Source organism: Episyrphus balteatus, chromosome 1 (genome assembly GCF_945859705.1).
Source record: "Episyrphus balteatus chromosome 1, idEpiBalt1.1, whole genome shotgun sequence".
Taxonomy (NCBI): Eukaryota; Metazoa; Arthropoda; class Insecta; order Diptera; family Syrphidae; genus Episyrphus; species Episyrphus balteatus.
In genome coordinates, this window is record NC_079134.1 from 123,308,765 (window position 1) to 123,327,030 (window position 18,266).

At 27.7% G+C, this 18,266-nt stretch overlaps 4 protein-coding genes across 4 annotated transcripts; all 4 read right to left on the bottom strand.

Moving 5' to 3' along the window:
• Window positions 1-522: 522 nt before the first annotated feature.
• Window positions 523-5,728, bottom strand: LOC129917939 (uncharacterized). The gene is made up of 5 exons (XM_055998187.1): window positions 5,597-5,728; window positions 5,240-5,511; window positions 5,008-5,173; window positions 1,079-1,384; window positions 523-1,006 (listed from the first exon to the last, which is right to left on the bottom strand). The coding sequence occupies exons 1-5, from the start codon at window positions 5,696-5,698 to the stop codon at window positions 686-688; spliced, it is 1,167 nt and encodes a 388-aa protein (XP_055854162.1). The 5' UTR covers window positions 5,699-5,728; the 3' UTR covers window positions 523-685.
• Window positions 5,729-10,139: 4,411 nt separating this feature from the next.
• Window positions 10,140-11,033, bottom strand: LOC129910600 (uncharacterized). Its single transcript, XM_055988037.1, has 3 exons — window positions 10,698-11,033; window positions 10,419-10,635; window positions 10,140-10,350 (listed from the first exon to the last, which is right to left on the bottom strand). Exons 1-3 carry the CDS (start codon window positions 11,031-11,033, stop codon window positions 10,169-10,171), a joined length of 735 nt encoding a protein of 244 aa, XP_055844012.1. The 3' UTR covers window positions 10,140-10,168.
• On the bottom strand, window positions 11,016-12,312 carry LOC129917959 (uncharacterized). The gene is made up of 3 exons (XM_055998227.1): window positions 12,154-12,312; window positions 11,829-12,088; window positions 11,016-11,775 (listed from the first exon to the last, which is right to left on the bottom strand). Exons 1-3 carry the CDS (start codon window positions 12,253-12,255, stop codon window positions 11,553-11,555), a joined length of 585 nt encoding a protein of 194 aa, XP_055854202.1. The 5' UTR covers window positions 12,256-12,312; the 3' UTR covers window positions 11,016-11,552.
• A 1,905-nt stretch (window positions 12,313-14,217) lies between these two features.
• LOC129917920 (uncharacterized) lies at window positions 14,218-17,141 on the bottom strand. The gene is made up of 6 exons (XM_055998152.1): window positions 16,997-17,141; window positions 16,659-16,930; window positions 16,429-16,594; window positions 15,242-15,547; window positions 14,965-15,181; window positions 14,218-14,892 (listed from the first exon to the last, which is right to left on the bottom strand). The coding sequence occupies exons 1-6, from the start codon at window positions 17,096-17,098 to the stop codon at window positions 14,711-14,713; spliced, it is 1,245 nt and encodes a 414-aa protein (XP_055854127.1). The 5' UTR covers window positions 17,099-17,141; the 3' UTR covers window positions 14,218-14,710.
• Between the last annotated feature and the right edge of the window lie 1,125 nt (window positions 17,142-18,266).

An 18,266-nucleotide genomic window follows, 5' to 3' on the forward strand; every position in this document is an offset into this window, starting at 1 on the left:
TAGAACACTCTTCTTTTTTATTTTCTTTATTAATTTAATGAGCATGTTTATAACTCATCGATAAACAAAACACAAAAAAATGATTTATTATTATCGCAATCGCAAATAATAATGTTTCAGATCGTGAATGAAATTCATAGATACTATAGTTTGCTAACACGTTTTGGAGAGATAAAAGCTTCTGTCTCACTAATTTTAATTTGGTTGGAGAATAAACGTTGCATAACTACAACTAAACTTAAAAGATTTAAGAGTATTTATACACATTTCATCACAATGTTTGGACTGATGTTCTCTTTCACTAGTTTGGTATCAAAAACAGGGTTGGTATAAATGATATTACGTAGTAAATTCAACTTTTAATTTTTTTTTAAACCAAAATCTTTAGGGAGATTAGAAGAACAAAAAGATCTCCTAATAATTCTGAATTTGGTGAGTTTAATTCCATTTTGAGATTTATAGCAAGGTACTGCAAAAAAAAACAGCTTTTCGACTGAATTTTTGATTTAAATCCAAAAAAAAGATATTTGTCTATTTAAATAACAAAAAATCACTTTATTCCAAAAATCCTCTGCATAACATTTTTGGCAAAAGAATTCGTACTTCATTCATATACTCTTCATTATCGTAGGCTCTTCTGCGTGGTTCATTATCGGTCATTAATTCATCGGGATTCATTTCGCCACTATCCATTGCATACCAAATTGGTAAGAATGAGGTAAATAAAAGCATTTCTGAAAAAACCATTAATTTTTACTATGAAATATAAAAAAGTTAAATATAATTTACCCCAATGCCGATGATGCAATATTTCAATAAAGAAATCAGAAATTTTAGGAATATTCCCTTGAAATTTTAATTTTTTCAAAGTTTCAATAAAATTCGAACTATAAAAATGAATTAATTCATCGTAGTGATTTAAACGAACATCTCTGTCAGCTAGCACGTACATTCCATACAATACATCCAATATCGCTGGTCCAAAATATGATATTTGGAAATCAAGCTTTTTTTTAAGTAAAAAAAAAAAAAATTCAAAATAATTATTAAAAAAAATATGGAATTTCAAGAACCTTACCAACATAACATCTTCAAATTTACCAGAAGAACTTTTTTTAAACATCATGTTTTTTCTATGAAAATCTCCATGACATAAAACAAATATACCTTCAGATCCTTTTTGGCGATAGGATTTGCCAGAACTTATACAGCTTTTGATGAGGTCTTTTTTAATTCCTTGCAGTTTTGGAACATACTGCTTAAGATCTTCAACAGTTTGTAATTTATCAATGAAATTTTCTAATCCTGAAGACAAAAATGGCATTTGTTCGACATCTTTAAAATTAAGGAAACTCTCTTCGTAGTTAGTTATTGATGTGTCACCCTTGAAATAAAATTAAAAAAAGAAATTGATTTGAAATTTAATGCAGAGTATGATATTGAATTGAAATATTACAAAAAAGTGCTAAGCAAATGTTCGGGATTTTATAAAACACTAACATATTGGTGATAAGAAGTCAGTGTGCGTATTAATACGGACAGATCCATCCATCATGGTTGAAAGTTCAAATAGGGGTGACAGTATAGAGCCATAACTTACAGATGATTTCAAAAATTGATTAAAAATACAAAATGCTTTAAAATCTTATAAATTTTTTAACAAGTGCAGAGTATAAGTACAAGTCCAAATAAAGAATAATTTTGTATTGATTTGGATCTATTCGAACATTTAGAATTTTTTTAATATTTTTGTCTGAAGCGTGAAAGTGGTGTTAGCCTTTTTTTCATTCTTAGCTGAAAAATTGACTGGAAATTGATTTTTAATCTTTTTCGTACATTTTGATGATAATAATTAATTAGGCATTCTTATCAGTTTTGTTTATTTGCTTACATTGAGAAGTTAATTGAAGTCGAAATTCAAAAGCTTTTTGCCATTTATTTTCTTCAATCTCTTGCTGAAATTTTTTCTTATTATAATCTTCGAATTAAAATATTGAAAACTTCTAATACAAATAAAGTTTTTATTCTATTAAATATCTATTTTAAACCATACATAGTTTTTGCTTCGTTTTGATTTTAAAAAGCATTTTGGCATTTTGTCAAAGATTGTTTCATTTATTTATTAGTACAGTCACCTTGTATATCAGACCGTGCGTTGAAACTGTTAGTTCTGATTTTAACAACAACAAAAAGAGCCCAATTTTTCAATCCTTAGTTATGTTAGCGCTTAAGGAAGTTATTGACAGAAACGATGTATCATATTATTTTAAAGCTTTAAGGCTTGGCCACACCGGAGGGTACGCGGTAGAGGTACAGGTAACGGTACGGGTATTTGTATGGAAAAAATTCCAAACTGACACATCAACGTTCGGGTGTGGAATTTTTTTAATACAAATATCGTTGCCGCTACCCGTACCGCTACCGCGTACCCTCCGGTGTGGCCAAACCTTTAAGCTACACACAAAAGTTGTTGTTTTTTATTCAAAACCTTCAAATTTATATAGTAATTGGATATTTACTCTTATGAAAAACTATAGCTGACGCTTATATCTACTTAAGATAAATCGAGTATGCTGACAACAATGGCGTCCTATCTTGGCTAAGTTAAGAAAGATTTTGGCCTTTGAAGTTTTATAGTTTAAGGGCCAATTTATTGAGCCTCCATTAAATTTTGAAATTTATCGCTTTAGTTAACGGCCTCGTTAAACTATTGTAGCCTTTAAGTATACCTACATCATTAAAAATTCATTTAATTCACTCTTCTTTAGTTAAAGTCCTTACTTTTAATGGAAACTTTAAATTTAAAACTCTGTTAAAAACATCCCAGGGATTTTTTATTTTGTTTGAAAAATAATCTGTCAAAAGCTACAATTTTGTCAAATCAAATAGATTTGAATTGGAAGAAAAACCAAAAAACTATGACCCGTAAGTATTTTGCAGCTGAAAACGCCAGAAAATGCAAGAGATTAACGATATACCAGTGGTAACCAAAGAATGCTACAACCTACAATTGAAACTATGAGAAGAAGAAGGAGTTAAGTGAAATTTTTAATTTTTTCCATCGGTGTCAAATAACAACTTAAATTTAAGTGTTATCGGCATTCATCTCGTGTCATTGGTTTAGAAGTAAGCTTTATATCTCTTCTTCTCATGGCTTCAATTGCAATGTTATGTATGTTATTTATGTATTATGCAGCATCTCAAAAATGATTAGTTTTGAAGTGGAGAATATAATCTAGTAGATCTAGTATTATCTGTGCGAAGTAAATAAGAAATGCATTAATTTCTTTGAATTTTGTTGTGTTTTATGGTACAAATGCATGTGTGTATACCTACAAAAAATTCTAGTCTGGACTTTTTTCATAATTGTGATGTTTTTTTAATAATTCTTTAGCTATTTGACATTTTTCAAATAAAATAATAATTCAAATAAAAAAAATAAATGAAATGACATTTGACACTAATGGAGAGTGAATAAATAGAAATTCTGTTTAAAACCTCCATTAGCTCTAAAAATCCCTCTTAAAAGGTCGAATTTGGTGTTTTAACTAAAACTACTTTTAAATTTAATGCTCAATTAGTTAATGATGCCAGACTTCAAAAAAATCCTTAAAAGAGACTGAAATAAACGAAATTGGTTTTTAATTTTAAAATTCCCTTTTTTAATGGCGATTTAAGTTTAATGGAGAGTCAATAAATTGGGCCTAAGTCAGAAATCAGAAATAAGCCTCATCTCCTCATCATATATTTGGTATTTTTTATTTTTTGTTGAATACATGTTCTAATAGTTCCTTAGAACAGTTCTTCCAAACAAAAACCTATATTTTAAAGTATCTACATATTTCGTTTTATGTATTGCATTTTCAAGCACCGTGAAGGAATTTAAAATGCGCATAATTGCATCCTTAGTTGAGAATCGAATGAGAAAAATTTTTAAACAATTCCTAGCCAATACAAAAACGATTTATTTAGTTATTTATTTATTTATTTAATCCGTTAATTGCCTAACGTTAGAACTTAAAACTATTTATGCACATACAATTTTAATAATAAAATTTTACCTAAAAAATAAATAATAACTATGATATGTTAAAAAAGTTTTCTCTAAATGTTTTGCTTTTGACATTGTCGTTTACAGATGAGATCAAAAAGTAATATTTATTGAAGACTGAAATCAATTGATTTAATGGGCTATTCACACCATAGTTTGTTCTGCTGAAGATCGGACATAAAGGCAATTGTCTTCTTATTCTAGTTTGACTATAGCTGAAATTTAGACGACACAGAGTTGATGGACATATTATTGAACCATTGATTAATTTGAAACGATGATATTTCATAAAAAATGCCTACCTATTTATTTTCGAATTTTCGTTGGGGTAAAATCTTTTAGGTCGTAGGCTCATACGAATCATATATTAGAATCTTAGCTAAAACAAAAATAGTTTTTATGTCCTTCTTAATTTATTTATAGAAGTAAAAACTTAAAATTCAAATGTCAAATCGATACAAAAGTCATTTGTTTTTAATGAGTGTTAAAAAGTTTTAACTGTAAAATACCGAAATCTTGTTAGAAAGTTTTTTGTCTTTGATTTGCTGGAATCTGGAAATAAGTGGCTGACTATATAAATTTGCGCCAATATTAACAACCAAAATACGCTTTTTTTACTATTCCAGAAAAGGTATGACCACCCTAATGTAGCTATACATCTTAATCTATAGATTCATTTCTTATAATTACAAGCATACCATATCTGGCAATTGTAGTGATTTTTTGTTTAATTAACTTAAAAAAAACTTGCTGACACATCCACTCAAACGAGTTTTAGTGGCAAAAATGTAGATATTAATATCAATATTTTTATATCTGCATTTGCATAATAATAATTCGCTTTTTTCAAAGCAAAATTATTTTCAGCTTAAATATAAGGCCAATAATAATTTGAATCATTCATATTCAACATAAGTTGGTTAAATGCACTAATTCAATGTCTAACATAAACTCACCTCTGCAGCTAGTTTATAGCTCACAGCATGCCATTTGGCCAGCTTTAGATATGCCGCTTTAGTTTCTTCCATAGTAATCTTTCTATTTCGTAAGACTTCATATCCTTTTGGACATATATCTTCAAAAACAATTATTTTCCTAGGTTCCAGTGAATGGTACAGTGGTCTATACAAAAACACAAATTAAATTTAATTCATTTTTGTACACAAAATCAATAACCATATAATTTACTCTAATCCCAGTACTGTATCATCATCGATTTTTTTCAATTCAGCATGAAATTTGGGAATTGTCTCCGCATACATTGGTATTTCTGTTTCAAAAATGTGTGACTCTGCTAAGAAATCCTTTTTGAAACCATCAATTTCTGGCATTGTTTTGATGATCAATGATTTTGTATTGCCTTTGGATTTATTTGTGTCATAAGTGACAGCACATCTAAACATAATGCTAGCATAGTGATCACCTTGAGCTGATGCTGGTGACAATTTTATTTCTGTCACCTATTGAAAAAATAACACAGAATAAGTTATTATTTTTTTTTTAATATGTAATAACAAAAATTAATAGTAAAATCTTTATAGTTACAGAAATGTTATCAGTTTTTTCATATTTTTTCAAAACATCTTCAAAGAATTTCTCATCCATCCATTTCGGTGCGTTTAATTCGTCTGCGTTAAATTTTGCCATTTTGATTTTCTATTGTGATCTCACCAAGCACATGCGTCTAAGCAACTGAGAATTTACCCACTGACCAATGAAATTATATAGATAGTTTATTTTATTTGAATTTATTTCAACTATTTTTACCAGGGTTGGTAATATGCTACACTACCAATCTACTTAGAGCCGTTTGCTGAATCGAAACTTTAGCATTTAAGTTCAACATAAATCCTTATATTTATGCACAAGAAAAAGTAGAGAATACATAAAAAACATAAAGGAGAATGGGCATTTTGGACGTTGAGCGGCCATCAATAAAATTGGTATCAAATGAAAGAATTATAACACAGGAAAAACTTTTACTATGGACGTTTCGCTGTATTGCGTTAAGAATGCAAGATAATGCAGTATTAGTATTGTTAATGCATTGTTCAATGTATGAAGGAAAAACTGATTTATATTTTTATATGGAACATAAAATATGATGCTCTGTCATTTTCCCTGAACATGAAGACATTAATCTTGAAAATCCGACCAATAGAACTCATAATATAAGATTTTTAAGACAACCACTTCAGGTTCGAAAAATTTCAAACAATTCAAAGTAACACAAAATTGAACAACGTAACTCTAAAAATAGGCTGGAAATTGTTGTTTTAAAATGCTTATAGTTTGGGTTCTAGTGGTTGGATATTCAAGATAAAGGTCTTCAGACTCTGGGAAAATGACAGAGAATAATATTTTCACTTAAAATACACATTTGAGTTATAAAATTGAGACATATATAAAGTGTTTAATGCAAAAATGCATTTTATCCGTTATTGAAATACGTCACAGGGATAAAACTTCTGCACAATATATGTAAACCTTAATTACATCAAAAAATAGCAATTTCATTCCTGGCCGCGTAACGTCCACGTTTCATACAAACTTGCCCATTCTCCTTTATTAAGTAAGTTTCATTTCAGAAAATGGCTTATGGATTAAATTTATTTTTGTATCGGATATTTTTTTTTGACTTGATAACGTCTTATAAATCGATAAACCATGGCAGCATCTACGAAAAAGTGACGCCATTTTCTCCCGTTGCACCTGAAATTCTTAGCAGTGCACAGTGGGTCACCTCCCATACAAAGTGCGGTCAAAAATATAATGACCATTTTTTTTTTTAATGGAAACACCTGTATTATCATTTTATATGATTTATTATTGCAAAAAAATACATCAAGTCAGTTTTTTAAAATTTTGGTTATTTTCAAGAAAAATAAAAAAAAGGTAAAAATTTTTTTTTTTTTGAAAATATAAAAAAAAAATGGTTAATGCCGGAAATGGACCTGCCTGTCAGTCGAGCACTTTACCCTTACCCTCTAGTTCAGTCTTTTATAAAAATAATAGTGCCAAAAAGGAATTTTTTTAGTTTTACGTTGTAATTTTTTTTTCTCTGTGTATCGTCATTTAAACTCGTATTACTCGAAAAGGGGAAAAAAGGGGAAAAAACGGCGCTATTATTTCGAAAGGTAGGACGGTGTTCTTCATTTGAGAACTTAAATTGTAGAGGGCACTCGAAGGCAAACTAACTAAATCTCTAATTTAATGAAAATTGAGCTAAATAAAAATGGTTAAAATTGCTTCGCTAACGAGCCTCATTACAATTAGCCTTAATGTTATTTAACAATATAATTTATGTTTTTAGAAAGTATTAACCTTCTCGTTTAATATCCATAACAATTTAATACTGTTCACAATTTTTAACACCCGCTATCACTATCGCAAGTTCACACCTTATAACTGCAGCGATTAAAAAACTGTACCTTTTTTTATATACCGACTTTGAATATCTATTAAGAAATGAAAAAAAGGGTAACCGTCAAATTTTTTTAGTTTTGGTTCGATGGGAGATTGTAGAACGTTGTTTAACATTGGATTTTAAAAAATTGACATTTACTTTTTTATTTTTGACCTATGGCGGGACCCACTGTGCAGTGTGGCAAAAATTTCAATTCAAAATTAAAAATAAACTATTGGAGATAAAAAAATTTTCTGTAGCTCATTTGAAAAATAATAATAACCTAAAGTTGAATATTAACGAAGGATTTTTAAAAAACAAAATTACAAAAAAGTAATTATTTTCTAAACGCGACGTTGTAGAAAGTTTGAATTTTTTTGTAATCGATAGATAAATTTATTTAAAAAATAAATTTTTTAATTCTTAAAAATTATAAAACGAAGTTTTAAGTTTTTTTTTTTTTTTTGTAAGAATCGTAAAAATATGACTGAAGTGTCATATAAAAGGTGATATAATAAGATTTGAGATGATATAAAATTTATTTTAGTTTGTCATTTAAAAAAATGGACTTTAAGGTAATTAAAAAAAAAAAAGAAGATTGATTTTCTTCCTTTTTTTGATGAAAACTGATTGTGCTCAAAAAATTTTAGCTCTTTTTGTAGAAGTAGTGCAGACATGGTTGATATGAATATTTTGAGTTGAAACAATAGGCTTTTAGATGGTATAAAATTTATGATAGGTTGTTAGATAAAAAATGGATTTTTGGGTGATTTAATTATTTTTTCACTTTTTTCACAAATTAGTAAATTATTTTAATATTTTAAAAACAAATTATTATAATGAGGAAAGAAACAAAATGGGTAGTTTTTGAGCGTTTTCTTGTTGTTACCTAAATTATGATTGGATTCAAAAAGTTATTCCGTTTTTCTACAAAACATACATAAATAATATGTAAGGTCTTAATCTTAAGCTAAAGTACTTTACTATAAGATATTATCTTACAAATTTTTTTAACAAGAAAGTTGACAAAAAATACTTTTTAAATCATTATTTTTTACACAGAGCACAGAGCCTTTTTTCTTATGACGTTATCACCTAAAATGATAGTCTTTAAAACGACTTTACAGACAACAACTTTAAAGGGGTAATCAATCATACTGGCAAGCCCACATTTTTTTTATTTTTGTCACTATTTAAGCTTTTGTTTGCCATTTTATATGTCGGTGCCAATTATTCTTCAGACAAAATTTAATATAAGATCAATATTTTTCTCCTCAATAAACCTAATCTACACAATGAAGCTATAAGACTTTTTAAGACTTTTAACTGGTTTAAACTTTAGTTTGAATGCGTTTACGGTCGAAAAGAATTTAATAATATCACCAGAATCAGAAATACGTCTACTCAGTAGCTCATATTCGGTTTTGGTATTAAGATGTTAGAACAACAAATTTTTAATATGTTTTTCGGTTTATCTTCCTACGATCCTTTTTGGGGTAGTGTTTTATACTTACGCTTGTATCGTTATTGTATTTCTCTGCTATTTATCAAACGATTTTTATGATCATATCTTTATTAAAATATATGTTAAAAGTTCTAATTTTAATAACTTTAAGGGCCAATTTATTGAGCCTCCATTAAATTTTGAAATTTATCGCTTTAGTTAACGGCCTCGTTAAACTATTGTCGCCTTTAAGTATACATCATTAAAAATTCATTTAATTCACTCTTCTTTAGTTAAAGTCCTTACTTTTAATGGAAACTTTAAATTTAAAACTTTGTTAAAAATATCCTAGGGATTTTTTATTTTGTTTGAAAAATAATCTGTCAAAAGCTACAATTTTGTCAAATCAAATAGATTTGAATTGGAAGAAAAACCAAAAAACTATGACCCGTAAGTATTTTGCAGCTGAAAACGCCAGAAAATGCAAGAGATTAACGATATACCAGTGGTAACCAAAGAATGCTACAACCTACAATTGAAACTATGAGAAGAAGAAGGAGTTAAGTGAAATTTTTAATTTTTTCCATCGGTGTCAAATAACAACTTAAATTTAAGTGTTATCGGCATTCATCTCGTGTCATTGGTTTAGAAGTAAGCTTTATATCTCTTCTTCTCATGGCTTCAATTGCAATGTTATGTATGTTATGTATGTATTATGCAGCATCTCAAAAATGATAAGTTTTGAAGTGGAGAATATAATCTAGTAGATCTTGTATTATCTGTGCGAAGTAGACAAGAAATGCATTAATTTCTTTGAATTTTGTTCTTTTTTATGGTACAAATGCATGTGTGTATACCTACAAAAAATTCTAGTCTGGACTTTTTTCATAATTGTGATGTTTTTTTAATAATTCTTTAGATCATTTGACATTTTTCAAATAAAATAATAATTCAAATAAAAAAAAATAAATGAAATGACATTTGACACTAATGGAGAGCGAATAAATAGAAATTCTGTTTAAAACCTCCATTTGCTCTAAAAATCCCTCTTAAAAGGTCGAATTTGGTGTTTTAACTAAAACTACTTTTAAATTTAATGCTCAATTAGTTAATGATGCCAAACTTCAAAAAAATCCTTAAAAGAGACTGAATTAAACGAAATTGGTTTTTAATTTTAAAATTCCCTTTTTTAATGGCGATTTAAGTTTAATGGAGAGTCAATAAATTGGGCCTAAAACATATTCATCTATTGTTACAATTAAAAAATTTATTCTAAATATCCTCTGTAGAACATGCTTTGCAAGATCGGTTTGAGATCCCTCAAATAATTCAAATTACCATACATTTTCTTTCGTTCTTCATCGGAATCGATAACATCATTCATATTTTCAATTTGTTTATCAAAAAGCGCATACCACATTGGCGCAAAGGAAGCTATTAAAAATAATGCTGAAATATAAATTAAAGACATACAATTACATACATTATAATATAGATGAATTTGTCAATATTCTTACCAAAATGACGATGACGATACAATTCAATATAGAAATCAGAAATGTTTGGTATTTCACCTTCAAATTTTAATTCTTTCAAAGTATCAATAAAATTCGAAGAGTAAAAATACATAATCTCGTCAAAATTATTTATGCATATGGATGGATCACAGAGCATATAAATTCCATACATAACATCCAATATTGCTGGTCCAAATGAACACATTTGAAAATCAAACTGAAATAAAGATTTAAATTTTGGTGATAAAAATAAAAAAAATTAAAAAATTCAATCCTTACAAGCATAACATCTTCAAGTTCTTCATTTTTATTTCGTTTTGTCATAATATTTTTCACATGAAAATCTCCATGATTTAGAACGAATATACCTTTTGGTGATTCGCTTCTATACGATTTGGCTGAAGCAATGCATTTTTTCAAATTATCTTTTTCAACATTTTTAAGATGTGGCACGAATTTCTTGAATTCATCGAGTTTTTCAAGTTTTTCTATAAGAAACTCAATTCCTGTTGTCATAAATGGAGTAGATTCAGCGTCTTTTTTACTAAAAATGTCTTCGCAGTAAGAAGTCAAATCTTTATCACCCTGAAAAAGGAAAAAATACATTTGTCTCATATTACAGTTTATACGAAATCGGTCACTGTGGCGTATACGTATTTTTAAAAATTTTTTTTTTTTATTTAAGGAAATGCTAATTTGATTGCTTAGTAGCGTGTGTTTTTAAGTATCTAAAATCAAATCTTTGAAGTTAAGTCAAACAAATTTCCATAAAATGCGACTGAAGTTTGAGAAGTGTATGAAAATCGATGAGTTTTTGAGCTTTGATCAGTTTAGTTCTTATGAGAAAGAGTTGCAATTGATGTATGTGTACAAATTAATTAATTATGTAAAATTTTGGATTACATATTTTTTTTTTTACATTTTTTCTTATAAAAATGCCTTAACGGATGAGATAGACTTCCCTTCCATAGTTAAAATGTTTTTTTGAACTTTCTATAAACAAAAATTTATCAATTTTTAATGCCAAAGTTATCGTACTCGTGCCGAGTATTGTAAGATTCGACATCAATTATGAAATAATTATCCTAAAAGATTAGCAAATAACAAAATCATCAATAAACTCTATTGTTTTAATTATCTCACCTTCATTAAAATATCGAAAGATAAGATATTTAAATCTAATTTACCTACCTCATTACTAAGCTTATAGCTCACAGCATGCCACTTAGCTAATTTAAGAAAAGCAATTTTCGATTCTTCCATTGTAGCCATTCTATCTTTTATCACTTTATAGCCTTTTAGACAAATGTCTTCTAAAATTAGAATTTTTTGAGGCTCTAATGACCAATATAGGGCTCTATAGAGAAAAATTATTTAATCATTTCCACTCAATATATCTTATTCACTTACTTTGGTCCCAATACAGTATTATCACCAACTTTTCTTAATTCTTCCTCAAATTTGGGTATAGTTTTTGAATACATTCCAATTTCGGTTTCAAAAACAAAACTTTCTTTAAGGAAATCTTGTTTACAACCTTCTTCTTGTGGCATTATTTTGATAATCATGGATTTTGATTGATTTAAATTAAATGCCACCACAGCACGAAACATAACACTTGCAAAATGATCTCCTTTAACAGTTGCTGGTGTTATTTCTACATTTTCTATCTAAAAAAACAAAAACACTTTCAAATTAAACAAAGATTTTCTTTCAAAAATTTAATTGATTTAACCGATATTTTATCTGTGCGTTCACATTTCCTTAAAACATCTTCGAAAAATTGATCATCCATCCAACTGGGAGGATTTAACTCATCACTACTAAATTCTTCCATTTTTAGTACTCGCAACCGACTTAATGAACTAAACGTCAAATAATCACTAAAAGAACTTTGAAACAGAAACTAGTTTATAAGTAAAGAATGACTTATTATCTGTTAAGAGATAAGAGAGATCTCATATTTGAATTAAAGAGAAAAAAGAATGTATAAATTGATGATTATTATTCTTCGCTGAGATAATTTTATTCATTATTTGTGGGGGAATTGTGATTTTATCATAAAACGAAATTGAGGAGTTGCCCCTAAATTCTTTTTTTCCTTGTCTATATTTGTCTATACATACCTCGAGCAATGCACTTTTTCAAACTTAATAATGAAGAGTTTCCGGTGATTCCCTAGAGGGGCAATTAATGTTTTATTTCTGTAAAACCTGTCATAAGAGTGTATCCAAAGTATGAAAAGTCATTTTTTCAAAAATTATTATTTATTGAACTATAGGAATCGATACAAATATTAAGTATAAATAATCAAAAAGTTCAGCAAGACAAATTTTGAATTTTAATTAGTTCACACATTTAAACAAAACTTAAAGCAAATTATTTATTAAAACATTTTGAAAAAATTGAAAAAAAAAATTGGAAATAAGTAGTATAAAAAAATTAAATCTGTTTTTATAATTAATTAAACTCCATTTTAAATTATCTTAAAAAAAAAAACAAATATGCCATTTTATTTCTTGTATAAAAAGACATTTTTAGAAAAAAATTTTCGAAAATTGTAGGAGCCGTTTTTTAAAAAATAATTTTTTATGTATACAAATTTTTTAACATTTTTCAAAAAAAAAGTTGGTATGCCATTTTGAAGAAATAATTAATTTACACATAAAAACTAAATTTCAAAATTTTTCATTGATCCGTTTTCAAAAAATTGATTTTTCAAAAAAAAATTTTGAAATATTTTTTTAAAATCCAAAAATGCGTTTTTTGAAAATTTTCTAAATTCTTAATATTATCTTTACTTACACACGTTTGTATAAAAATTTTCATTTAAATCGGGTTAATGTTGTACGAGATATTCAGAAATGAAAAAAACCGTTCTATGAAAGGTACCATAAATAACGGTACAAAAAATATTTTTTTTATTTTAAAAGTTGGCTCTTATGTGTAGTACTACACACAAAAATTTAAATCAAAATCGTTAGAGCCGTTTTTGAAAAAAATTAACTTTTCTATTTCCGTTATATGGCAAGTACCGTTAGTTTTGGTCATAAAAAAAAAATTTCAATTTCCCCTCTAGGGAATCACCAAAAACTGCTAACTACCAAGTTTGAAGAAAATCACTTCACTCGTTTAGGCTGCAGCTCCAGATAGAGACAGACACACAGACAGACAGACAGACAGACAGACAGACAGACAGAATTGCCGGACCCACTTTTTTGGCATTCTCCATCATCTTAATGTCATGTAAAATTGTTATCTCGAGTTCGATTTTTTTTACGAATCCTAAACTTGCCCTATAGTACCTATATCGCAAGTAATAAAAAAAAAAAATATATGACAGGTAAGGTACCCAGCGTTGTAAAAAATCATTTTTTTAATGCATTTATTTTAAATTAAAAATTCGAAAAAAAAAATATTTATTGCAACTAAAAATATTTTGCATTGAAAAAAAAAAAGATTTTATTGCAAATAAAAAATGTTCCGTATTAAAAAAAAATTTTTTATTTGACATCAATTTTTTTCAAGCAAAATATTTTAATTTGAGATAAAAATTTTATTTACAATGCATATATTTTTCAGTTACAATAAAATTTGTTTTAATGTTAAATATTTTGAGTAGCAATACATTTTTTTCTATGCACATATTTTCAGTTTCAATAAACATTTTTTAATGCAATGTTTTCAGTTGGATAAATATATTTTTTTTAATGCAATTTTTTTATTTGCAATATATTTTTTTTTTTTTAATTTCAAATGCATTTTTTTTTTTGTAATTGATATTTGTTCAACCCTGCAAATAATAAGGCTTTAAAATATACTATTTTTTTTTATTTCAAAAACAGGATCGGTGCGTCCATCTGTACAAGTAGCTACAGCCTAAACGGGTGAACGGATTTTCTTGAAATTCGGTATAGATGTTTTAATCGCAATTTCCAAGGTTGTTTTTTTATTTTTTCGAGTTATTGCAATTTTCTCGAAAACAGCTCTAACGATTTTTATAAAATTTTAGTTTTTAGTTTTTCTCTAAAAATACGGATAATGGAAATATGGTATTTCCTTTTTTTTAAGCTTTTGTTATTAGCACTTTATTAATGGAAACATCCCTAAATATCATACAATTACAACTTAAGGTCATGGATTAATCATAATCCGGAATCTGATTGAAAGCTTGCTTCTTTTCCTTTTCTGTTTTTAAAGATTCTTATGATTTCATCGTAAATAAAAAGTACGCAGTTCATGTTTTATTCTAAATTGTTTCATATATTCATCTCTTGCATTAACTATTGAACTTATTCTAAATATCCTCTGTAAAACATGCTTTGCAAGATTGGTTTGAGATCCCTCAAATAATTTGAATTTCCATACATTTTTTTTCTTTCTTCATCTGAAGCAAGAAGCACATCCATATTTTCTACATGTTTTTCCAAAATTGAATACCACAATGGCATAAAGGAAGATATTAAAAATAGTGCTGAAATATAAAAGAAAAATATATTTGCATTGATTCAGATTTAAGATTCAAGTTTAAATTCAATATTCTTACCAAAATGACGATGACGATACAATTCAATATAAAAATCGGAAATTTTTGGAATTTCACCTTCAAATTTCAATTGTTTAAGAGTATCAATAAAATTCGAACAATAAAAATACATAACTTCGTCAAAGTTATTTATGCATATAGATGGATTACAAAGCATATAAATTCCATACATAAAATCCAATATTGCTGGTGCATATGAAGACATTTGAAAATCAAGCTGAAAAAAAAAACGATATAATTTAAAAGAACAATTAAAAAAAAAATCTTCAATCCTTACAAGCATAACATCTTCAAGTTCTCCATTTTCATTTCGTTTTGTCATAATATTTTTCACATGGAAATCTCCATGATTTAGAACGAATATTCCTTTTGGTGATTCATTTCTGTACGATTTGGCAGAAGCAATGGATTTTTTCAAATTATCCTTTTGAACGTTTTTAAGATCTGGTATAAATTTCTTGAATTCATCAATTGTTTCAAGTTTTTCTCTAAGATACTCAATTCCTGTTAGCATAAATGGAGTTGTATCAGCGTCTTTTTTACTGAAAATGTTTTCACTGTAGGATGTCACATTTTTATCACCCTAAAATAAAAAAAAAAAAATAAATAAACCTGTGTTGCATCACGCAGTTTATATAAACTAGGTCACTGTGGTGTATACGTAACATATTTTCCTAAAATAATGAAAAAAATAATAAAATCTATAAGAACGTAAGTGGCGAACTTTTTTAAATTAAATTTAATTGTATAATCTTAAGTGTTTTCACATTGCTTTTTTTTAATTGAGACGAATTTCTTTTCGAGGTTTGTTAAGTGGCTTTGTTTTCTGAAGTTTAGGGTTTTCAAATGTTAAGTACCTAATATAACCCTTTTTACTATCGTCAAACTATATTTTCCACCGGTTTTTAGTTGTATTTTTAGCGCGGAATCATGCGAGTTGGAAGCCCATTGATGATTCCCTAGACATTCTGATGTTGCGTGTGTAAGTGTGATGATTTTGCAGAACCTTATTCATTTTGAGACTCATTTCAAGCACAAAACTGATAATCAGCAACTTGTTAAACTCCTGCACTTAACTTTTTTTTATTTCCCTATTCTAACGCAACAACTCCACACTTATCTATTCATTTTGTTTTAGAATGAGTGCTTGATTATAGAAATTTTCATACACAGTTGAAGTGGAGTTTTATTGTGTATATATCGTCAATTGAACGCCAGTCACTTAAAAGCACATGGTTTCTCAAGCACTAAGATTACCTTGGCGTATCACCTATCACCGACAATATTTAGTCGCAAACCTTAAAAACTGACTCTGACCAAAAAACCAGTTTGAATTCACTAAAATGAAATTCTTTAATTTAAAGAAACTGTTTTATTGTTTTATTGGGTCAAGTTTTTGAAATAAACGAAAAATAAAGTATTAAAATATCGAAAGATAAGATATTTAAATCCAGTTTTACATACCTCATAACTAAGTTTATAACTCACAGCATGCCACTTAGCTAATTTAAGAAAAGCAATTTTCGATTCTTCCATTGTAGCCATTCTATCTTTTAACACTTTATAGCCTTTTAGACAAATATCTTCTAAAATAAGAATTTTTTGAGGCTCTAATGACCAATATAGGGCTCTATAATGGAAAATAAACAAAACTTAACTCATAATTTAGCTCAATCAATCATTTATGTACTTACTTGGCTGCCAAAACTGTATTGTCACCAACTTTTCTTAATTCTTCCTCCAATTTGGGTATAGTTTTTGAATACATTCCAATTTCGGTTTCAAAAGCAAAACTTTCTTTAAGAAAATCTTGCTTGCATCCTTCTTCTTGTGGCATTATTTTAATAATCATAGATTTAGATTGTGTTTTTGATTGAATTGAATTGAATATCACCACAGCACGAAACATAATACTTGCAAAATGATCACCTTTAGCTGTAGCTGGTGATATTTCAATATTTTCTATCTAAAAACAACAGGAACACTTTTAAATTAAACATATATTTTGTTAGAAAAATTCAATTGAACTAACCGATATTTTATCTGTGCGTTCACATTTCCTTAAAACTTCTTTAAAAAATTGATCATTCATCCAACTGGGAGGATTCAACTCATCACTACTAAATTCTTCCATTTTTAGTACTCCAAACCGACTTAATAAACTAAACGTCAAATAATCACTAAAAAAAACTTTGAAATAGAAAATAATTTATAAGTTAACATTGACTTGTTATCTGTGTTAGAATGATAAGAGAGGTCTCACTTTGGTAATAAAGAGAACTAAAGATAGTCACAATAATTATTTTTATTGTTCTCTGAGAAACATTGTTACTTTATTTGTAAGGGAATTTTAATTTCATCATATTCGTTAACCGGAAAAGTAGAGTAGAGGTAGAAAACAGAATTAATTTCGTTGAAGTCTCAGCTCAAAACCTAACCTGGAGACTTCTCGCATCGGCTAGCAGCACTATCATCTATTTGTAAAAAGTTTTACCAAATATTCATTTAGGTATACAAATTACAAATCTATTTTTTTTTTGTCTAAAGAAAATGCATTTAAAAAAAAATTCCTCTAAATCCATCCTCTGTGACAAAGGTTGCTTAAAGCCTTACAAAATAATAAATGGCATATCCTAAATATTGTGGTTATTTAATCAGTTGAATTTTCCAAAGATGTATGAAAGGTTTTATTTTGTGTCCAACATTACAAACATTTTAACCAGAACTGTACTGAAACTTTTTATATTTGTTGCCTTCTTTTAGGCATATGTACATACATACTTAAAAAGCTTTCAATTTGAAAAGCTTCGTTTTTGTTTGAAACAAAAATTAACCGTTCGAGGTTAAGATATTTTCATCTTCTCATAAATTAATTTATTATATTGGTGGGATTTGCCGATTTGAAAATTTCGAGTTTCGACACATCCAATCCAGTCAAAATAATCTTTAAAAAACGCTGAAACTTGATAAAAACACTTTTATCTTGTATCAGAACAAGAACACAACAGTTGTGTGAAGTGCCCATAAATCTCATACGCGCGTCACAAGTTATTCAAAATACACGAGAACGTCATTTCCGGGAACGCTTTGGCTTTAGGACTTTGAATACAAAATTTGGTTTTAACGACATAGTTCTGTTTTTGTTTTTCGTATTTTTGATCAGAATCCTATCCAAGTATTGCTGAAATATAAACTTTTATCAAAAAAATAACCAAGTAAATAAAAAATAAAAATAATATTTATATTAAAATTTTATGAGAAATTTAATAAAAACTTAAAATATAATTATGTTTTACTTTTTT